Here is a 24800-nt window from a genome sequence, read left to right as displayed (position 1 = left end):
GAAAGATGCCTTCACGGACTTTGGGAAATCTTGGACGTACAAACACGTTTAGGATTTGTTAAGTGATGAATTAAAAGTTCATGCAAGATAGAAACAGCGTTTGTCATGAAAATTTCTCAAGCTTTCAGACATCACACTAGTCACATAACCTACCACCTCAGAGAGAATTCATCACCACGATTCACTTTTTGTTGCTGTTATATGTATATGCGGCCAGAGTTCTGTTTTCCTCGAGTTTAAGGAACAGTGAATACAATCTTTGGCTCCCTCTAAAGGAAGAATTAGTTGACCAATATTTAATAGTGCAGGCATGAGGATGCTTTTTTATGAGATGATCTACTGCAATTATTTGGAAATTGTGGCAATACTGGCTCATTGAATCAGAGGGAAAGAACACCAAAAAGCAAGGTCAAGCTGAACTTTATTTCATCAACGACTCTGGACATTATAAAAATAAATAGATGATTCACAGTCAGTGGATTGTAATACAAATTGTTATCAAAATTATGTATCAGCCAGAATGAGGAATTGAAACACATGCATAATCACCATTCCATCGACTTGTAACATGTTTAGAATACCGTTCTGTTGACAAAATATAAAATCATTCAAATTAGACGGCTAGGCAGGTTGAATATGCTCCTTTCTGAAGTGCTCGATGATGGCTTGACCAAATGTTTTCAGTGACTGTCTTCTTGATCCAATCCATGTTTTTCAATATAGCGTCTGGATGAGAAGGAAATAAAGACAGAGCAGTTAGTGTTTCCTTCACTTTGGCAGATTTAAAATAGCCTAGATTTACATTATGACATCTGACGCAGGCACATTAACAGACAGTAGATGTACATGTACTACTTGTCATGTGTTTCCAGGCTCTTTGTCAGGATCAGGATCAACTTTATTGTGTCATACAGGAAATTTGGTTTGGACAACAATGCTACACATTGCTGCATTCACATCCGGACACATACAATCACAAAACAACTCATTCACAAAATCTTGAAGTCAGCATAATCACGCTTATGTACTACACCTTGTCCAAATACTGCACTCTTCCCTCCAAGATACAATAAATTGAATAAATATAATTAATACAAGTTAGTTGTGGATGGGATCAGTTCCTTTCTGATGCAGCTGTAGTGTCTGATGGTCAAACTGCGTAGTACTACAGCTGCTATAAATACTCCCCTGTCATATCGTTGGGGCTTTCACCAGGAGAATATACAGCTCAGTTATTTCGGTCTTGTACGAGTGGAGCCTGCTTTGCTTTTGCCCCACCATGGCATTTGACAAGCTCATGATTTTTTCCATTTTTGGTTTGAAAATGTTGTAAAATCCTAACCAAAATGACAAAGAAATCTACATTTTATGGAACAAAAAGTACTGAGTCTTTCTAATTATATTGCCAATTCAATTAGCGACATCTTAACTTTTCTCTCTCCAGCTCACTTCCCGCCACTTTTATTTTTATAAAGGTTTTATACAATGACATTTTTAAACCAAATCTTAAGCTGTGATTTTGTAAATACTGTAATATATATTAAGATAATGCCTAAAGTCTTGTGGCCAATGTGACTCTAAAGAAGGTGTGTGTTTGATCATTTTCACAGTGTTTCTATTGGGAAATTTTCATATTTTTTTCTGATTTGGGTCATTGGGATTACTCAAATTACAAAACTGCATGGCACCATGCTATTCTTTAATTTTTCACACATTTTAATGTGTGCATTCTCAAAGCTGCAGGATGAGCTACTCATCAAAATTCATACAAAAAAGAAAAAAAGGTCTCTGCTTATGCTTACACAGAGCAGATCCATCATTATTTTTAAAAGAAACGACCACATATTGTGACTGTATCTTGCGTCAATATCTTTGAGTCACATGGTTAAGAAGATGAGACTGAGGCGGTGGCACACCGGCATCAGTGTCGTCTCATCTGCATCTGGTTTGGCCAAATAGAATTTTCATTGTCTCCCCTGTTTTTTTTTTTAATCTTAAGTCAGCATTGAGAACTGAAAAGAAGAAGCAAATGACCCAAGTGCTAAATTTAACTCAACAATATGCAGTCAATCAAAGATGTGTTTGAAGAAACTGCAAAAGAATCAAAGTCTGCTTTTCCCTCTTCACTCTTACTGTGTCTCTGCAACACACACATCCTGGGGAGCACTGCTGATTCTTTGACTGCACTGCTTTGCCATTTACTGACTAGATGCACTGTTACCAATATCTTACCGACTAGTAATACTGAGCAGAGCAACTTTAAATGGGCTATTTGTAATATTTTTACACATTTAAAATAGCTGTGTTTAAAAATAACAGTCTTGACATTATGCCCAAGGTGTCATTACTCTGTACTGACCACAGCTGAAACAGTTAGCACACTGACCAGCTAGCCAATCCTACTGGGTAATATGGCCAAACATTTGACCTTAATATTTTCCCATATTGATCAATATTTATCCAAATATAAATGTAATAATGCTGTCTGCTCAGGCTCTCTGTTATTGCCTGAGAGATGAAGAAATAAGGTTCATACGCTAAATGGACAGTGCAATATTCACCCTACCTCAGCGCAATAGTCACAACCCATGCACCTTGTATATGTCCTATATCATCTGTATATATCCTATATTACCTGTATATATACCCTATATTGCCTGTATATATCCTACATTACCTGTATATATCGTACATTACCTGTATATATCCCATATTACCTTGTATATATCCTTTCCTACCTGTATATATCCTACATTACCTGTATATATCCCATATTGCCTGTATATATCCTTATTTGTTGTATGTATTTCTCATCTGTAGTATAGTTAGCTTTTTGTATATGTCCGTAGTTTTTTTTTTTTTTTGTAATATATGTATATCTAATATTTTATCCTTCAGCTTTTGCACATTGCCTACATTTTTCAGTATTTGTGTGATATTTTTAGTCTTTTTTTGGCTGCTAAACAGAACAGAGCTGCTAAATGGATTTTCATTGTTCCTGTGACAGTGACAATAAAGATCTATTCTATTCTAAATTTTACAGCATCACCATGGCATTCGCGTTTATATCCTCTCTGTGTCATAACAGATGCGGTGCTATCTATTTAAATACAGGAAAATAAGATGAAATATGTACTCTATTTTCACTATCATTATGGCCATATGAGAGAGTATTTCTGATTCAAAAAGCGTACATGAATGCAGCGTTACATCTGCAAGTGTGTTGACACCACCTGACAGCGGCAGCTGGAACAGACACAATGTGGAAATGGCAGGAGCTCCCTTCCCTCTATGTATATTCCTCCTGCCGTTTCCGTGTTTCAGCCATTTCCGCGTCATGTTTGTTTCATCCATATAATATCATAAGGTTGCGCTGCCACTGCCAGGCGCCTGCATGAACCTCCCTTTCCCACAATGCATGTCGTGACAAAATTACAAAGATGCCCGAGTTACCTCCCGGCTCGGTTTGTAAACAAATGGTTTGTTTATGATGGATAGCAGAAACTGTTCATAATGCAAGAGATTCAGGTGAGTAATCACAGAGAGACTTACAGATTCATGATTCTGAGGATATGACTGAGGTTTTACAGATTTGATGAAAAATTGGTCACAAAAGTCTCCCACACCTGTAATGTGTTAAGACATGTATGACATCAGCCTCAGGGACAGAGATGCACCCCCTTTTTTAGGTGCATTTGTGTAGTACTGCCACTGACGTGCTAATGTAGTGGATCAAAACCTTCTCTCCTTTTGTCTTAATCGATCAGTATGTTGTCATATGACTTCAGTATTTTTGTTAACAATTACTGCCACAGGTTTTGATATCGTGTTTGTTTTCAGCAACAGTCTGGGTTTCTGAACAAGTCTGCAGAGTCTCAATTAGTGAAGACCACGTATTTTACATAGAACTTCAGGTCAGACTGAACGGAAACCACAACCTGACGAATGAATTCAAAGCAAATCTCAAACTAAATTAATATTGCATAAGTCTTCCCCTGTAAAACTCCATCACGCTGAGCTTAATGAAGCAGTTTCGACCTTTCTCTGAAATGTCTTACAACGTGAAGGGTGCAGATGAAAAAGGAATTTCTAATGTATCCAGAAACACTGACTTGAAATAAGGCAGCTGACCTTTGTGCCACCTGCGCCACAACATTACAATAAATGTCACTCCCCCTGCAAAGAACAAACCCATGTCTCATTATGTTACACTATACAAAAACAACCTCACCTTCTTGCAAAATTATACAGGGCTTCCTTTCTCTCTTGGAGAGACAAATGTCTGTCGGCTGGTGATTTTCCAAATGTTTTGGCAGCAGGCTGCAAATGAAAATAAAAGCCATCATTAATTTGATGGAAACACAATGCACAATGGAATGTACTACACAGACTAAATCAATTTGAAAGGTTTATTTCTTTGAGTTCTGGAAAAACATCTCGAACTACTCGATCAACAGCATGCGGCGAGTGCAGGATTCCAAGACACGAAACAGCATTTGCAAATTCAGCATTCTCATGTGTGGCCATGCGACAGTGGAACACATGACCAAGAGAACTACTAACAATTACAAACTATCACACATTCTCCCGCATAGTGAAAAAACAGCTACTATCAAACCAAACCTGCAGACATAATGTAATGTAATGTAAAAATGTTTAGAGTGTGTGTGACAGACTGCAGTAGGATGAATAAGAGTGAATGGTTGGATGTGAATGAATATTTTATATAGATGGAGTTATAAATATGCATTTTTTACTGTTTTTAATGTTTTAGATTTTATTAATGTCTGCTTTTTAATGATATACAGATGGAGGTATAAATGTTTTTTTTGTTTTTTTTACTGTTTTTTAATGTTTTAGTTTTAATTAAAGTCTGTTTTTTTAATGATAACATCAGCCTGCCCAGGGACTACAGGTGGAAATTAGCACTAGTGCTAGAACCTGGCACACTACATCTCTCCTTTTTAAGGTTAATATACATTGTGCATTATCCCTGTCTAAATAAATAAATAAAATGAAATTAAAAATGAAAAATTTAAATATATGAAAACATCTAAAGTCCAAGACCTGGTGTTATCACCCTGGGTCATAATTTGTCTGTTTATGTTTATATTTTCTGTTATAGTGTGGGCTGTGTTGTCCCCCAGACCTGTGGGGGTGCTGTGTTGTTTTTTTGTCATTTTGTTACCTCCACCAGGAGGTATTGTGATCGCTTTGCATGTTTGTTTGTTTGTTTGTTAGCAAGATAACTCAAAAAGTTATAGACGGATTTTCATAAAATTTTCAGGAAATGTTGATACTGGCACATGGAAGAAATGCTTAAATTTTGGTGGTGGTGGTGGTGGTGGGTAGGGGGGGGGCAGATCTGTGTTGGTGGAGGTCTCTGAGTGCTTTTCTTGCTTCCCTTGCAGGAGGAAGTGGATTGGTGGAGCCAGATGGATCACCATATTTAAATGGCCCTGGATCCAGCATCAAGTCCTCTTTTTGCTCCCTGCCAGCTCCCAACAACCGAGATCCTGTGTGTGTGTTTGGCTGTCAGTCGTGTGTGTTCGAGTATGTCTGTGTAATTTTGTAAATAGTGAATTTTTGTGAACCAGTCCTATTTTCTGGTAGGGGAGGGCAGCTCTTTTGTTTTCACCTTTTCTCCTGTTTTTGGTTAGGGAGTTTAGGTTAGTTAATGTATTTTATTTCTTGCATTTTGTTTTGGATTAGAGAATTTAGTTTGAACCCTGAAGAAGACTTTTTGTTTGTTGTTTTACACAAGTCCTCCCCTAACCCTCCTTTAGTTGTTTAATACTAAACATCTGAACTTTAGTTTTGGACTGACATGTATACTTAGGAGTTGGGAGGGGACAAAGAGAGCACATTCTGTATGTCTCTGTAAACCCCTAGGCCGGGACGTAACAGTGTAGTGTGTAGAGCCTGGGTGGGCTGCATGTTTTCAAATAAGGCTGAACTGACTTAGATAAAGCAAGCAAAGGGCCAAACACTGGACAACTGCTTCACAAGACCAAAAGACCAACAGGTAGGAAATGTTGTATGTGTCAGTCTGTTACAATGAAAAGATTACTGACACAAAACCATTCATTAGATGAAGGAAACCAACTTTGTCTGAAGCACTGGGTCAAAGATGAAACGCACTGGAGTTTGTTAAAGAAATAAAAACTAATGAATATGGTTAAATATAGGTAGTCTTTCAAAACTCCACCATCCACCTTGTGATGCCGAAGACGAGACTTAAAACAAGTGTTCAGAGAACGCAAACCTCCGCCAAGCACCTCGAATGGTGTGCATGCGTGGATCAGCTATTTCTTTTTAAATAAAACAGTTTACAGGTTGTTCCATACAGCAGAAAAATTGCAGTCAAACATAGTAATACAATTTTTATAGGTAATTTAACATTGATAAATGTAAATGTCCACAGAGTCCACATTTCACAGTGGATGTGGACAATTTTGTGCCAGATACAAGATATTGTTATAAGCTACAGGTGGATCAAATTGGAGGCTAATCGGAGTCATTTTGAATTGTTTATGAATTTTCGAGAATTGCTCAACGATGAGAGATTGGAAAATTTGAGATTTTGTGACCTTGCTGTGACCTTGAACTTTGGCCTACTTGGCCCAAAATTTAATGGGTTTGTCCCAGGGCCTAGGCCTATCTGTGGGGACAATTTGGTAAAGATGGTTGGAATAGTTTTCCTGTAAAGTTGCTAACATACAAACAAACACACAAAGCAAAGTGACCAGAATACCTCCTGGCGGAGGTAACCAGGGGGCGGGGCTTTCTCTGTGGTCAGCCCCAGACTCTGGAGTGCCCTACCCCCCACATCTGAACAGCCCCCACAGTGGAGTGTTTTAAGTCTCGTCTTAAGACCCACTTTTATTCTCTGGTTTGTAACTTTTAAGTTGTGTAGTCCTCTGTGTCTTGTATTATTTATTTATTTATTTATTTATTTATTTATTTTTCATCATTTTTAACAAATTGATTTTATTGTTTTATTTATAGCATTGTTGTAGTTTTATGTACTTATTTATTCTTTTCAGTGCATATCTTTTGACTGGTTTTATGACGTGCAGCACTTTGGAAATGTTCTTGTTTAAATGTGCTATATAAATAAAGTGGATTGGATCAGAGAAAGGAGGGCTGGGCCATAATGTATTACCAACAATAATTATGATACAATTTTACATCATCACAAACGTCATTACTGTGATATTTTTAACTCTGCCAAGGAGGTTATGTTTTCATTGGAGTTTGTCTGTTTGTTTGTTTGTCTGTTAGCAAGATAACCCAAAAAGTTATGGAAGGATTTTGATGACATTTTCAGGAAATGTCGATACTGGCACAAGAAACAAATGATTACATTTTGGTGGGGAATGGCGGGGGGGGGGGGCTGGTCTGCCTTGGCGAAGGTCTGCGCTCTCCTTTTGGGTTTATTTTTTGCATATTCAGTTAAAACACTTCACTTTTTTGTTGTTTTTCTTACTTTTACTCCATATATTATGATGTTGGCAAATTATTTTATCATTATATTTGTCTTCAATGCTCTGAATGTTCCACCGTTCAGCGAGTGTCATTTACTCTTCTTTATGGTCAGAACAGAACGAGAAATAAACTTCAACTTTTACATAGAACCAACTATCAGTCTTTAAACATGAAAGAAATTACATTTATCATGATCGTGGGATATTGACCATTATCAAATCTTTGTCATGAAATCATTTTCTGTCATGTCCTCCAGCTCTAACAGAACATCTCACTCTATTTCTGAGTTTTTGTGACTGTATGTAGCCAACTTTTGTTGCAGATTCTTGGATGGTTGACTGCTTTGTCAAAACAACTCCAGTTAGAACACAATTTCAGAACTTGAAATTTAACACACTTGGTTAAAAATGTGTCCTGCTTTATGTCTTTACCATAGTTGAGTGTCTCTTGGCAGATCAAACATAATGCCTTTGAGCTGACAATTGTAATTACATATTCAAATGTCAAGTCACAGTAAAAACCTGACATTCAGAGTTCACGTTTCAGTTGTTTAAGCATTCATCATAACTGATTCTGTCATTACAACTGCTAACATTATTGTCCTATCACTGAGACCAAGAGTCAGCTTGCGGCCTGTTTTAGTTCAGTCTATATGTCCACAGTGCCCTCTGTTGGAATCACTTTAAACAACTTCAATATTCATAAAAGAAACACCCATGTGCAGCGGCCTGCTATTGATTTTTGTGGCAGTTGTTTTATTTTTCTTCAAGGACTTATGTAGCCTGGAATGTGAAGGGTCTGAATCGATAATCCCCATTAATGTGACTTGTTTCTAGTTTAAAGATAGATTTTTGTCCTGAGTTTAACATAATTTCAAATCATAATCACACACGAAACACTAAGACAAAAACATTAAAGACACAAGAAAAAAAAAAAACGGTATAAAAGACTCAACTACGCGAAAACACTCTAGGACACAAGAAGGAAATGTTGTAAAAGACGACGGATGAAAACATTCTAAAAGATGTGATTAGGTGAGAATGACATAAACAATAAGACTAAAACAAGTAAAAAAAAAAAAAAAAGAAAAAAATCCCAACGTGATAATAGAGGTTAGAAAAATAACATGCCTGTATCATGATTTCATGATTGTCTGTATTTTGTTTATTTTCCTAATTTTGATCTAATGTTGTGAAAGCCAGTGTAGAAAATGAATGAATATCACTTAGTTTTTCAGAAAGATGAACTTATTCAAACACACTGAACCATAAAACAAAACAAACTAGAAAAGCACTCGGAGAGTGCAGACCTCCGCCAAGGCAGATCAGTGCCCCCCCCCCCCAATCACCATCAAAATTTAATCATTTGTTCTTTGTGCCAGTATCAACATTTCCGTAAAATTTTATCCAAAACCGTCCATAACTTTTAAGTTATCTTGCTAACAGACAGACATACAAACCCCAATGAAAACATAACTTTTGCCATTCCTTGGCGGAAGTAAAAATGTCTTTCACAATAACTATATTTATTGCTAAGTAAAATTATATTGCAATAAATATCATTATTGTTTTACTGTCCGGCTCATGTGTGGTGTAAGAGTCCAACCTTAATGGTGGGAGTGGAACCAGAGGAGTAGGTGTTGGTCGAAGTACCAAACATGGACATCCCAGACGCTTCCACTGGGGCTTCCTCCTTGCTCTCCAGTAGGTTTGTTATGGTAGTGTCAACACAGTTGGTTTTCGCTGTAAAGAATGAAGATCCGACAAAGTGCATGGTAAATTTGGACTATATTCAGACTCAGAGGAGCGACGAGCAAGTGTCAGTGAATGCACAAACAACGCTGTGTCATACCTAAGTCTTTTGCAATAACATTCAGTGGAACATGAGGCAGCACATCCTTCACCTGCTGGGCCATCCTGGCAATTCTATGATCGTCTGTTCCCAGACTCTGGACCATGAAACCAAGGCCAATGGAACCAGGTCTGACACCTGGAAAAAAAACAGAGAAAAGAACAGCTGAAACTTCAAAAGCACCAAAAAATCTGAATCACTCTGAATATTCCGCATGTACACAATCACATGGTTTGATTTATTTACTGGTAGATGTTCTTGGCGCCGTGTGTCTTTTCTTCTTGATGTACTCTGCTTTGTCGGCTTTGGTGAGCTTAGTGGAGACCAAGCCCAGTTCACAGGCCAGCAGCTGAAACCATACAATTACTTTCAGAATTAAATCTTAAAACCTTAGTGAAATCCTCTTCCACTGACAGAAAAAAAAAGATCAAATCAAACATGTGAAACTGCCCCAACAGACACAGCAGAGGTGATTTAGTGAAACAGCACTTTAACTAACTACCCACTCAACTGCATGAATAAAAAAACAAAATGAAGAATTCAATTACTTAATTTCCTTAACATTTGCTAGAAAGGGCAATTTCAACAAAAGTTGTTTTTATAAAACTTAGGCCATATTGATGAAACTTTCTAGTACAAAGGTTTTGTCCTTGTCTTGTCTTTGTCTCTTGTCTTTGTCCTGACAAACTTCAAAGAAAATTCTTATAATTATGGAGTTTCCTAAGAATTTGCATTCAAGTTAAGACTAGATCCTGGTGAAGATAAAAGTTCTTCACAAAGCATCTCAGCCCTTTAGAGAGTTCCAAAAGTTAAAAAAGAAAAAAAAAAAAGAAAAACTCTTCACAGTGCGGGGAGGATTGAAGGACACTGGAGAGTTTTGAGGAAGAGAGGAAAATGAGAGGCAGAGCTCTGAACTCTGAATCCAGAACTCTTTCTCCAAATATGAAAGACACTGACTTAATCAAACACTCATTGATCAGAGACAATAATTAAAGTGGATCCCCCTCTTTAATATGAAATAGCTTAAGTGCTAAAATAACAGCATATTAAATAAATGCAACCAACTACTCAACTACTCCATAACTAGTCCTGTGCTTTCAAACATTCTGTTAACCATTACACCAAATCTTAATAGCGGCTATTATTAGACTTACTGATTCCACTAACCAGTCTATGAACACAAGAACCAAGACAGTAACATTTCAGTTCTGTTTACACCATTCACACATTTTGAAAGAATGTGTCATACCAAACCTCCTCAACTTCACCTCCTTCAAAACTTCTTGTCTCTTCATTTTCAAAACTGTTCTGAAAATGAATTTTCTTAAATCACATCCAACCATAGAACCCTTACTGGAAATGTTTCAAAAAGGTAAGAGCTCTCCAAACCCTGTTATGCTCCCAGTCAATTCAGCAACTCATTATGTTTGGCCTAATTATGTCAAAGAGGGTCATTCTGAGGGAATGGAAGGCCGCTACACCTCCCAGTTTTCATAAATGGTTGAATGATTTGATGTCCTGCTTGTATCTTGAAGAGATCCGGTACAATCTGTCTGACAATCACGAAAGGTTTACAAAGACCTGGGGACCCTTTTTATCGATCATATTAAAAAGAAGAGGACTCAACCTGGAACCTGAAAGGACTGAACTGTAGAGTTTGCTCCATTTGGACCATTAGGATCATCTCTAACTGGACCGTATGGACTGTATGCACCTATTTTACTTCACATAAGTGTGTTTACCTTGGCACTGGCAGTGTTTGCGTTTTTTGTTTGTAATTCTCATTGAAAAAATGGAAAAAAAAAAAAAAAAAAAGATACAAGCTCTCTAAAGGGATTCTCAGAGTGTTTGTGAATGCAGCCACTGAGCCTGAGGTTTACACTGCTTTTACCTCCTGGACTTTGTTTGCAAACTCTTGGGTGGACTCGCCATCTTGTCTGGAAACTGGAGGCAGCCAACTGGGTAAAGAGAGGAAAACAAGCAGGTCTGAGAGGGAGAAAAGCTTCAAATCCATTGGAGTAATTTTTGGAACAAAAGCATTAAAGCATTACCCAGTTTGGTTTTAAAACCATGCATGACAGAAGCTAACACTAACTGACCAACCTTACTGAAAACAGAAGATGAACCTAGTGTTCGGATAGGATCCAAAAGCCAAGTGCTTCAACAGCTTCTGGTTCTTTTACTACTGTAATCTGTGGTCAAATAAATAAAGACCTGCTCCTTTATGTACAGAGTACTTGCTCTTTATCCAAATAAAAATTCCAGACTTTTTCCAAACTGCTATTTCTTCCCCCGGACCAAGTACTTTTATACTTGTGTTCCTACTTTTTTGGTTGAGACTGTACCCGTTGTGTGCAGTAGAAAAGTTCATTTTAATAAATGTATGAATGAATGAATGCATAATTCGCAGTAAATTATGTTTTACTGACAGAAATGTTTTCAGAACCTATGAAAATCCCAAAAGTGTTTCACTAGAATCATTCCAGTACAGACCGGTTAATGGAATCATATCCAATTTTTATACACTTTCCTCATGTATTTCTTATCTTACAAGATTATGTTCCTTTGAGCAAACTCTAAAATTCAACTATGAGAGAAACTTTTTTTTCTCCATACTTTATTAAGACTTTCACACAAAATTCCAGACTTTTAAAGGTCTGGAAAACAGTGTTTCAAAATTCCATATTTTGTAAGACTTTCAAGTCCTGCACAGGCACCCTGTATGTCGATTCAGTCATTCTATTGTATGTTTAAAAGCAGTTGTTGAGAGAAAAAAAAGTCACTTTGTACCTTACATGATACACTGTACATGGAGCAAAAAATGTCCACAAGAGCTCCATCAGCCAACTTGAGTCTGGCGTACTCTGAAAAGAGACAAAACTCCATCAAGTCACTCATACTGGTAGATTACAATGTGGACTGTCAAGACCCCAACCCCAGGCCCCAGGCCCCAGGCCCCTCACTGGCTGCATGTACAGTCAGAGTTATATTGAGGCATCTGAAACCACTGGTGTGACCAGAGGTGCTACAAGCTCTCCTGGAAATGTGGCATGTTTTTCAGGCATATTAAAACTGCACCAAAACTCTTGACCAGTTACCATACTGTTGTATCTTGAAGTGTCATTTTCCTCTTAAATCCGATAATTATTAGAACTCCTAAAATGCTTGCCCTGATTTGAGCCACAACAAAACATTACTGATACCTGGAAGTTTCCAGATCGACTTTCCAAAGCAGGGTAACAGAAAAGTGAAATGGGTACCACATTAATGGCTTTTTATGTATATATTGTACACGTTCTATCTTTTCATGCAGCTTATTTTGTTTGGAGCTTCAAATGACATTACCAAAGCGATCAATGGTCTGGTCACCCGTAAGGCCACAGGTTGAATGGAATCAGTCAGCGAGAAAGGCCAGGAACTGAAGGATAAGAAAATCATGTTAGCTAGTCTCTAGATGGTGTCAACAAATAATGGAGCAAAAGCAAAAAAAAAAAAAAAAAAAAAAAAAAATTAAATAAATAAATAAATCTGACTTTATTTAGATCATCATTATCACTAAGCAAAGTCATGAAGTAAAAACCCAGTGAGTCAGGGACGTTTGGGGAATTCAAATCACTTTGAATCAGATGAAAATAGTGTATTCTGGGATGGAAAGTAGGACATCAGATTTCTACAGCCCAAGCTTTGCAATATTTGTGATGTTATTGTGAAGTGCTCTTCATCGCAGTCCTGTTTTCAGTGCACGTCTACAATAAATTCAGCTGGAGACCAAGTACACTAGGTTAAGTTACTCAAATTAAGGATAGGATTGAATCCATTTTGCAGCTGCCTTCACTTTCCTAGACTAATTTGTCTGGATAGAACTCTAAAGGGAAATTAGCACAAGACAAATTGCCAAAGCAATTCATCATTATTATAAAGTTCTGTGTATGATGGGTCATAATTTGTGGCTGACATAATTAAATCACCTTCTTTTTTCCCCTTTATCTTATTAACCACTGTCGGACTATGTGTAAAATTATTTCTGCTCCATCACAGTCGATGTGTGTACCTGAACTTGAGCAGAGCAGCACGGCCATTAGTGGTGTCCTCTTCAGGAAACAGGAGCAGGGGTAGTGTTCCCTCAGTGGAGCAGTACCTCTGCAGAGACTCTCCTATGGGGCCCTGACCAGATCCTGGATGGATTTCCATGAAGCCTCTGGCCCAGCACACAAAGCCTGTGGATCCCTCTAACTGAGGCTAAAAATAAAAACCACACATAAGATTGACACCGCTTACTTAATGCTGCAAGCACCGGAGTTTAACACAGCTTTACACAAACATGCATCTGACAGTAAACAGATGCCTAAAAGGTTTTAATTATGTCTTAAAACTTAGTTTGGAACATATTCAGCCTTTTAAAACCATTTACACTCTTTATAAAGTTAGTTATATAGATCAGAAAAAACACATTAATACAGGGTTTCAAGGAGTTATGACCAGATGTTAAGTGGATCTGTGTGACCACATCTGGAGCTAGTCTTATGTGCAGATCTTAAGTCAGTGTAAACACAACCTGAAGAACACTGAGCACCTGTGCCAAAGGTTAGCAAACCTGAGGAAAACTAAAAGAAATGAGACATCCATGTCCCTGAAGCCACAAGAAACGAGATGCTTTATATCATCACAGTTACAGTATTTTATTTCTAAGAGTGGATTGAGACACTGACAGGACATGATCTGGACTTCAAATGATAAAGCTGAATAATCCTGCAAATGTTAACGTTAAAATGGCCTTTTGCTATAATAAGATTATGTTATTAACAACATCATATCATCATCAGAACCACTTTAAATTACTCACATTGTTCTGGGGGTCAGAGATCTGATCTCAATGATGAGAATGAGAATGCATTATTATTACAATATTATTCACTTGTTATCAATATGACATATCGAACAGATACAGTCAGAGTAACTAGTGTATCTAGTGATGATGTTCCAGATTTATTGATTAATTACTGTGAGTTTGACAAATTACTTATTTATCTGGGAGGGTTTGATATTGGCGTAATATCAGCTATCAGTTATTGACATTTTCATATTTAATTATCCATAACTGTGGATTTTTTGACACTAAATGCATTCAATCACTACTTTTCCTAATTTCATGAATAATACTTCACCAAATCTTACACATTTAGAGCTTTTGTTCAAAACAATGAACTAAAAATATTGTTGATACAAAACCATTCACATTTGCATTGAAATGTACATGTATACAGATGGAACTCTAGTAACCTCCAACATTACAGCTGTGTCACTCACTCAGTCAGTCATAAGCTACCAGTGACAGAAAGTGAGCAGCTATAGTTATTGCAAATTAACACACTCAACGGTGCTATCTACAGTATTATGACAGGCAAAACAACAGACCAACAGTTTGTTTGTGGAATCATGATGCTGCTTGGCTTCAAATATTTATAGCTTCTGGAGGACTGTGCGAATGGAGAAAATATGCAGAAGTTTTTTCTTACGGTAAGGTTGGAGGCAAAGAGAATGCTGAATTACACGTTACATTCATATTTGTTGTGTGTCATATTCAATATTTGTCCCAAAATTCAGAAAACCCCAAGGAACGGCATTTGGTATACAGAATAGACTGGATTTCTAGCATTGTTTTTATTTCCACACAGAGTTGCTATGAAGCAATGAGCACACTGACTTTACAATATGCAGCCAACTGGGAGAGGCATCAGACCCGCCTTTGGATTTGCAATGCAACACTGAAACACATCATACACTGTATATACTGCATCTTGCAGCGCTTCAGGTTGTTTGTGTTTTGTAGTTCATTGCACATTGAGTGATATGAAATGTTTTGATGGATGAGGTATATTTTGGAGCAAGGGTTACTGAATGTGTCCAGGTGTGTTTGTAAGGCACTCAGTGAAAAGAGTGTGAAAAAAAAATTAGTAACATACTGAAAGCTTGAAAAAGATTTTCAACAAACTGAAAGAGTTCTGCACTCACAGTACTGCAGGGTGTTAGGAGGTTGATTATGTTATGGTCAAACTCTGTCACATGATTGCATATGTACAGCTTGGTATTTTTGTCTCTGGAACGAGGGTTCTTCTGTCTCACATGCATCCCAAGGACTGAACACATCGTCCTCACAATAAATCTGTAAAAGAGCAAACAGGTAGCAGACATGATTAGTGGTTTTCCTTAACAGTCTGATATCATGCATCTCTTACAGTACGGTTGAACTTCTTATCCAGTTTATTGTTGAGGTTTTCTGGTCACATAAATATTACTTTTGTTTAACCCTTTCAGTTACAAGCAATGAAAAAGCCTTCTAATGCACAATGTGTGTCAAAAAAAGACCCATGCTACACAAAACTGACATTTGTTTCTTAACATGAACACATATTGGTTTTGTGTCACTGCATCAATTGTTTTACCTGTACTGTTTTATGTGTATTGTTACTGTGTTATATAAAATTCATATACACAAGACATCATTGTTGCATCAATGATGTGCCTTAGAAGAGCAGAAATACAAGAATGACATTTATTCAAAGATAAGAAAAGAAAAACGAAAGAGGCTTTACATCCCTGAAAGACTAGTTCGTTACAGACTAGGTACACCTGGAGTACTGCAAATATAGAGAAAAAGGAAACTGTCACTGACTTTTGACCCGTATTATGCATCAAACACATTAAACATGGAAATTATAGTGAGAAAAATCTAATTTACAGGATGTCACTGAAAAAAAGGCCCCTATTACATTAAGGAAATGAAACAGCCGCTTAATGACTAAGTGGCAATTAATGAATTGGCTGAATTTAAAGCAGTTTGTGAGGTTTAGTTGTGATGGCAAATATTTATCTTAATGGTATAAACAGACGGGTGGCAAATGAAAGGCAAACCCATAGAAATTGCTTTTGTTAGGTACTGTTCATTATATCCCTCCATTTGAGTTTCAATGTGCTCTGCCATCAATTCTACAGCCTGTGAAATCCAGGGAGGGGATGAATACTGTTCTAAATACAGATATTCCCTTATTTGGCATTATGATGGAGGTGGACAGTGCTGTCTAAAGCCCAGTTCAGACCAAGGAGTCATGACGAGACAAAACCGTTTTTTAGAAAAGTTGTAACAGTGTGAAAGGGTCCATCTTAGTGTTCAATGCTGATATGATCACACAATAGTTTGTATTTTTTCTGGTTATACTGAGGTGACACTGATTATATTTATATGTACGGTAATAATCTACTATTATTCCTAATATGAAAACATTCTGAAGTTGACAGGTATGATGTAAACAGCATATTCTGTTATATGGTGAATTAAACTCTTTTGCAAATGAAATATTTCCCAGCTCAGACATGAGGAATAATACTGTACACAGCACATTCAGAATGTGGGTCTCATTTGCAGGTTTAACTGCAGGTTACAAGACATAACCCTTACATTCAGTTAGCTGGAAAAGAAACAAAACATCTACTATACCTTTGGATGCTCCAGAAATGTCCATATATTAGTTTGAAAGTAGGAACACACTACTTTTAGACATTATGAATGACAGAGACCATTGGAAATCTTTGGCAAATATGCAGCCACTAACTCCTCCACACAATGGAAATTAGTCCAGGAATGTCTTGTTTTCCTCTGTTTTTCACCATTTCATCAGTATCAGAAATGCAAATAACTTAGTATTAAAGGTAGTTTAATCAGTTTAGTCAATTACTTGACACCTATTGGATATTTTTCAAACTATCCACAGAAGTTAGCACCAATAATCCATAGTACTTTCAGTTGAACTTCTAATATGAACTGCATTAGAAGGAAAATATGGGCATAAAAGATACTGGCTCCCATCCAGATTTATTACAGTGTGATTTTGTTGTAAATTAACTTCACATGAGGGGGGGCACAAATATAATGGTAGGGGAAACGGTGTACTATTATATTCAGCTAAAGACTGGAATTCATCTGAGGTAAAGCCCTTGTCATTTACTTACATTGGTGTAAACTGGTTCTCAGACCTTTGCAGCCTGGTATTTTCACTGATACCTCAAATGCAAGTTTAAACTCAAATGTTCATGAATGTTTGGTCTGACATGTACTGAACATGTTGGTCCAAAATTTGCTGTGATGTTAAGACAGGTTGGGGTCTAGTGACATTCAAGGCCATAGCATATGATTCACATCATTTTTATCGTCATCAAAACTATTCAGTGATCTCTCATGCAGACACATTCACATAAATTACTCTACATATCACTTGTATCAGATCCTCAGATTAACACAAAATTAGTTTTTACCTTCTAAGAAAACTTTCTGGAAGTGCACAGCTGACCAAGAACACATGAATGCCAATAAAAATCCGTATTAACATCAAACAAACTCCAACTGGGAAATATATCAGCAACAGCAGGAGAACAAGTGCGTCTTTGGGAAACCTATACAAATAGAAAAACAGAGATGTCATGACAGAGCAGAACAGAAATAAACTTCACAGACAAAATAAATAGAGCTGCAACCAATTAATCGATTAGGTGCTTGAAGCAAATGCAAAAATTCACGATTCGATTCATCGACTCAAATTGATTTGAAGGGAAATATTCTATGGCAGTTTTCCTGAAGCTTCTTTGTGCATCACAATAAGTGTCCGTGTGAAACACAACAGTGGAACCAATGTTTAACAGCAGAGAAATGAAGGAAACAAAGCTTTGATGCAGGAGAATTGTGGTTGAATGATTTATTTTGATCACTTTGAGTTGATTAATCAGTTGCAGCTCTAAAAATAAACATCAAGGAAAACTGGCAGGAAGATTGACTTAAATTCTGTTTAGTAAATTTTCACATTCAGACATTACACTGTATAATAGATCTGTGACAGTCCTGTTCCACTCGTAAGTACTTTACACTAGATAGTAAATATGAGCCTTGTCCTCACATTTACAGACATGACATAATATATTATGGGGAGGAACACAATACCATTACAGATTCAACATTATATTAAGTCTCAGTTTCATCCAACCACAGGCCGCTGCTTTCAGTTCCTGTTCATTATTCCACGTGTCTCTACGTGATAAAGACAAGTATCTGGAGTGAAACAAATCAGTACTAGTCTGTGTTGAAACATGATAGTACAGACAGCACTGCTCAGTCTGACTTCATCTCCTGTTCGTACATATGATTAAAATGCTAATTATGTCAACTTGGATACTTTAACTTTTTAGCTGTGTACAGTCTACAGAAGTTGTGTTTTGCACAGAACTTCATTGTCAGCTGTCAGTACAGGTTTACAATAACAGGTTTACTGCTGCTAGATTAGCCAGCAAGGTTAGCAGGCTGGGACTGACGGTGTGATCACACACACGTTACGGTGAAATAAGCATTACAAGACTTCATTTGGGGAACACAACCAGAAAATATATTGCTAAATAATTACATTAACGTAACACACAGCTAGCGAAATGTACCATTAAAAATGTGATACCGATCCATTAGACGCCCAAGGATAGGTAACAAGAGTTAGCTAGCTAACGTCTGAAGACGCTACACGCGTTAGCTACAAATATTCATTCGCTCTATTGCACCGATGTGTCATGTTAATTAGTATTAGCTTAAGGTTAACTACCATCAACCAGTGAACGACTTACCGACGAAAGTCAAACATGTCTTCAATCCCCAGAGTCTCCATGTCTGCCTTCAGACTTTGCTCAGAGGCTAACTAATGCTAAGAATATAAGCAGAGCCTTCTCACTAAAAATAAATGAGTCATAACGGTCACATCCGCAGTTTTGTGTCCCACACGAAAACTGCCACGTTAATTCACTCAATGTTATCCCCGTGAGCAACGAAAACTGGAATTTAAAAAAAAATAAAGCCAGCAAATTTAAAGGTTAGCCTGTAAAATGTCAATAGACGTGTCAGCCTCTACAGATAGCTGACCGAGCTCTACTACTTCCGGTGTGACGGTGTGCCTTCAAAATAAGGTTTATGGTAGAATAGAATAGAATAGAATAGAATAGAATAGAATAGAATAGAATAGAATAGAATAGAATAGAATAGAACACAACACAATAGAATAGAATAGAATAGAATAGAATAGAATAGAATAGAATAGAATTTCTGCATGACCAGGGGCATACATTTTTAATGTTAATTGATCATTAAACGATTTTAAATTAGACTGAAATCTTTCACTCTTACTGATAAAATAAAAGCCCAGACACTAAATAAACTGAACCTCTGACTTGTAGATATGCTCTGTTTGTAGAAGTAGGAAACTTACAAGTTTGAGTGATTGTATTTAAACATGATCACATTTGTTTTTCTCAGTTTTAGTTTTCTTCACTGGCCACCTGTAGCAGTTATTGTATGTCAGTTGCTTCTACAATATTCAGTTCAGTCAATGGTCCATGATCATTGCATCTAATTGTTACGCAGATTGAGCACTGTTGTATATATTGTATTTTGTGGGTTAATTTTTTAATTTTATTTATTCCATTTTGTATGATGCTGCTTCACTTTGCACGGTCTTTTATTTTGTCTTGTACCTGACTGCTGTCTCTTGGACAGGCCACTGTTGTAAAGGAGAACCAGTTTTCTATTAATCTAACATGCTACATAAGTACCATAGTATTCTGGGCCTATAAACCTGGAGAACGTATTTCAGCGAAATAGGCTGCTTCGATTTATTTTATTACTCTGGCTGTAGAAGGGTCATAAAAGCTGCTGTGTGTATGTGTTTGTGTCCTTTTTTTCAGGACTACTTCTACTTTCAAGACCTAGCACGATCAGGTTTTGCTTTAATGTGTGTTTTAGGTGTCATAACAGGGTGGAATAACAGACAAAAACAAAAAACGGACTTGAATTTTTACAGGTTTTTACTGAATAAGGCATTCAGATTATACATCAATACAAGATTTAAGATATTCATCAAGTACTTGAATTTAGGTCCAATAGTTTTTGTTTTAGGTCTCTGTTTTCTAAATCAGTCCACCTGTTTTTTTGGCGCCTTAAATAGTCCCTTCCAGCTGTAAACAAAGGCCTCCATTACACTGCAGACACTTCCAAGGAGTTCTTCTGTTACAGACAGTGCACTGTTGCCTTCTGTCTCTGTTCCATTTCTACAGCACTGTAGATGTGCAGACTTGCCATCTGAGCAAACACACACACGCACACACACATGCACACACACACACACACACACACACACACACACACATACACACACACACACACACCTGTACTACTGTCAATGGCCTTTCATCAGAAGACATCCTAAAAATGAAAGATCATCACGGATAACAAAGAGTTTACAGAAGGCATGTAAAAAGAAAAATTATTTATATTTATATAGAGACTTCATGAAATTGAGAACACAGACAGCAGAAAAGAAATATAAGGTGTTTAAAAATAAATTGACAACCATTTTGAGACAAGCAAAAAAAGACCATTATAGTAAAATGCTAGAGGGCAATAAAAGTAAAATAAAGGAAATGTGGAAAATCTTAAACACAGTGATAGGAGATAAACTTACATCTACAAGTCTGCCTTTAAAGCATTTCACTAATGGCAAGGATGTTATAGAGAATATGAACGAAGTAGCCAATGAATGTAATTCTTTTTGTGGTAATATTAGACCTAATCTTGCAAACTCAATAGAGAAAAATGATGAACAAATAAATACTATAAATAAAGTGACTCAAAATAAAAAAACAAGACTTCTACAGACAGTAATGGAATTGAATGATTATCATAAAAAAGACTATTGACTGTATAACAAAACCTTTAGGTCATATTTTGAATCTTTCCTTTTGCAAAGGAGTTTTTCTGGACAGAATGAAGATGGCAAAGGTCATTCCACTGTTTAAAGACAAACAGACCTTCATTAATTACAGACCAGTATCTTTGCTGTTACAATTTTCTAAAATACTCAAAAAAATATTTGTACAAAATTTAAATTCTTTTATTGAGAAGAATAATTTGTTAAATGAAAGTCAATATGGCTTTGAGGTAATTGTTCCACAACTCTAGCATTAATGAACATAATAGAAAAAACCACAAATGCAACAGATAACAAAAAAATACATAATAGGAGTTTTTATTGATTTAAAGAAAGCATTTGATATGTTAGAAGAGAGGAGTTGTTTTAGATTGGTTAACAAGTTATTTACACAACAGACAACAGTATGGACAGTTTGCTGGGAAAATGTCTAATTGTTTAAAAATTGAATGTGGAGTTCCACGAGGCTCTGTTCTGGGGCTAACATTATTTATTCTATATTTTAATGACATATGTGACATATCAAAGATAATGCAGTTTATTTTGTTCACTGATGATACAAGCTTTCTTAGTTCAGGAAATGATTTAAAAACGTTAGTACACATAATAAAGAATGAGATGGTTAAACGCCAAAAAAAATGATTTGATACAAACAAATTATCTGTGAATTGGAATAAAACTAAGTTCATGGTGTTCACGAATAGAAAAAAGGAAGAACATATTTTGTTGTGTATTAAAGGTGTTGCGAGGTTTCAGAAATTCTTTTTTTAGTTGTAATCATGAATGATAAATTAACAAGGAAACCACATATTGCTTATGTAAAAAAAGTGTCTAAAAATATTTCTGTATTGAGTAAAGCAAAATATGTGTTGGATTATAAAGTAATGAGAATTATATATTGTTCCCTTATTACACCATATTTTAGTTATTATATTGAAGTGTGGGGCAACACATATATGAGGAACACAAAACCTTTGTTTTTATTACATTGTTTTATGGTAATTTCAGGGAACATACAAATGAGTTGTTTATTAAATCAGGATTGCTTAAGTTTAAAGAGTTAGCTGAATAAAGGACATTGCTGATTGTGTTTAGAGTGAGAAATGGACTTTTGCTGCAAATTTACAGAGATTATTTGTTTTAGTATCACATGATGAAAAACATAGAAGGAAGTTTAATTTTAAACAGCAAAGGTCTTCGGACTAATGTAAAAGAAGTGTGTATTTGTGTTGTGGGTGTCAGAATGTGGAATTCTTTGGCAATGGAAGAGAAGAGCTGTAGAAATATTTTTCAGTTTAAGGGGATATTATATAAAAGAGAGAATAGAGAAGCTTTGTAAAAGCATGGAATGAAATAGTTTTACATATGGATTTTGGATTTGTTTATTTTTGTTGACTGTCGTATAAACTGTTTTTACTGTAATGGCTGTAATTACAACTTACCTGATGGAAGCAGATGTTTTTGTCATTGGTGCAATCTTGTGTTGTCACAGACCCTTCCCTTAACCCTATAATGCCAAACATATATTTGATACATGAGTTTTGAAGCCCTCTACATGATCAGTGTAATCATTTTTTTCTTGAAAAATCTCATGTATACAATTAAATACGTGCAATACACAGATAATCCACCAGGGGGGAGGAATTCATTCACCAGAGGCCTTTCCAGTGACACTGCAAGACTGTCATTAATGAGGAAGAAAGAAGAACTTTGGCAATTTTATGAAAGAATTAACAATCTGTTAGACATGGTTGTGTTATCTTATGTTTTTGTTTGTTCAAAAATGATAATATTTCAGAATTGAGACCTGATGGATCAAATATGATACAAAATTGAAACTCATACATGGAAATTGATACTTAAAAAAAAAAATGTTGGTTGTTCAGTAGGACCAAAAAAGGCTCCAGTTTCAAAGAACTGGAATTTTCTGTCAGTGGTTTAATGGTTCAGACTTTACAGGGTTAAACCAATATTCTTCACCTGCTAGCACCACACCTGAGTCAGACCTCCTTTAGGAGTCTATTTAAGAGGCTCCTCTGCTCAGGTGAGGCACTGGAATATTCTGCACCACAGACTCAGACTGTTTTCACCCTCATGTTTCTTTTGTTAAAAATGTTCACATTTATTTTCTGTTTAATAAACCCCTTTACTCCCTCAGCACTGTGCAATTGAATCCATTCACTCTTTCACCATGACAGTTTTAAGAAAGGGGAGGGTTTTATCAGTTTTCTTCATCCTGCTCCTTTCCAATTATTTAGAGTGGAATGAATGAATGAATGAATGAATGAATGAATGAATGAATCAATCAATCAATCAATCAATCAATCAATCAATCAATCAATCAATTAATTTAAACTAGAAAAGCACTCAGAGAGTGCAGACCTCCACCAAGGCAGCTCAGTCTCCCATGCTGTGATCTACAAAAAATAATACCTGGACTTTGGACTTAGACCAGTGGTTCTTAACCTTGTTGGAGGTACTGAACCTCACCAGTTTCATATGCGCATTCACACATTTTAACACACACCCATCACCTAATTTCCATCAGGCTACAATAATAATGAATATTTACTGCAAATCAGTGTGACTTCTGCTGTTGTCGAGTGTGTGTCTTGACCTCCGCCGAACCCCTGAGACTGACTCACTGAACCCCTAGGGTTCAATCAAACCCAGGTTAAGAACCACTGACTTAGACCCTTAGCATTCATATTATTGTCTTTTTTCTTGTGTTTTCCTCTATTTCATGTGTTTTGCCAAGATATAAAAATAACAAATATATTAGTTGAACTATACAATTTATGCAATTTATTAACAACCGATATATCTGCGTTTAGTAGAAGAGCACATTAGTACATGACATAAAGGTAACATCTTCCAAAATAACAACGTTTGATCCATATAAATAAAATTGATTTGACAACAACCGATGCATGTCTTTACTAGGAGAGAACATTACATGAAATAGAGCTACCTCTTCCACAAAAAAAACAAAAAAACATTATTACTGTCACAATAGAAAAAAACAGATTATACCCTGTATTTAAAACTTCACTGATACAAAATCATGTCAGTACCATGGTCCGGTATTGACATGTTTGTTGCATGTCAAAACCATAATTTGTTCCCTTGTTAGGATGAAAATTCCAAAACTCCACTATTTTTTTCCTGTTCTGGATCATGGTATCCCGAATTTTGTGATGATCCAGATCAATCTCCAATATCTTGTAGAACCTATTGGGAACTTATTTTGTATTTCTTTTTTTTTTTTTTTTTTTTACCAAGCACTCTGACCATTCATTGTGGAGCTACACATACAAATGTTGAAAAGATCCCTATCTCCTAATGATAAAGAATCCTTTTAAAAATTCCTGGATCCAGACAGTGATCCAGATCATTCCCAAAATCTATTTATTTGTTACTCGTCTTATTTCGGACATTTCCTCAAAATGTAATCAAAATCTGTCCATAACTTTTTCAGTTATGTTGCTTACTAACCAACAAACAAACAAAAAACCCTGGCAAAAACATAACCTCCTTGGCGGAGGTAATAAACCTTGTTTTCCTGCGGAACTGAAGACACCAGAGGAGACATCTGCAGTTCTCATTTGTTTGGTGCATCTCAGCCTGTGGGTGTTAAGCACCGCCTACTTCGCTGTGGCTCCACCCACCCCC

The 24800-nt window shown here is 36.4% G+C and overlaps 1 protein-coding gene across 1 annotated transcript; it reads right to left on the bottom strand.

Moving 5' to 3' along the window:
• Window positions 1–404: 404 nt before the first annotated feature.
• Window positions 405–19300, bottom strand: aup1 (AUP1 lipid droplet regulating VLDL assembly factor). Its single transcript, XM_030144883.1, has 12 exons — window positions 18997–19300; window positions 17650–17787; window positions 15352–15502; window positions 13391–13578; window positions 12685–12757; window positions 12130–12203; window positions 11231–11297; window positions 9586–9688; window positions 9340–9477; window positions 9094–9230; window positions 4232–4320; window positions 405–726 (listed from the first exon to the last, which is right to left on the bottom strand). Exons 1-12 carry the CDS (start codon window positions 19035–19037, stop codon window positions 681–683), a joined length of 1245 nt encoding a protein of 414 aa, XP_030000743.1. The 5' UTR covers window positions 19038–19300; the 3' UTR covers window positions 405–680.
• Between the last annotated feature and the right edge of the window lie 5500 nt (window positions 19301–24800).

Source organism: Sphaeramia orbicularis, chromosome 10, assembly GCF_902148855.1.
Source record: "Sphaeramia orbicularis chromosome 10, fSphaOr1.1, whole genome shotgun sequence".
Lineage (NCBI taxonomy): Eukaryota > Metazoa > Chordata > Actinopteri > Kurtiformes > Apogonidae > Sphaeramia > Sphaeramia orbicularis.
The sequence above is the reverse complement of the archived record's forward strand: the minus strand, read 5'-3'. Positions and strand labels throughout refer to the sequence as shown.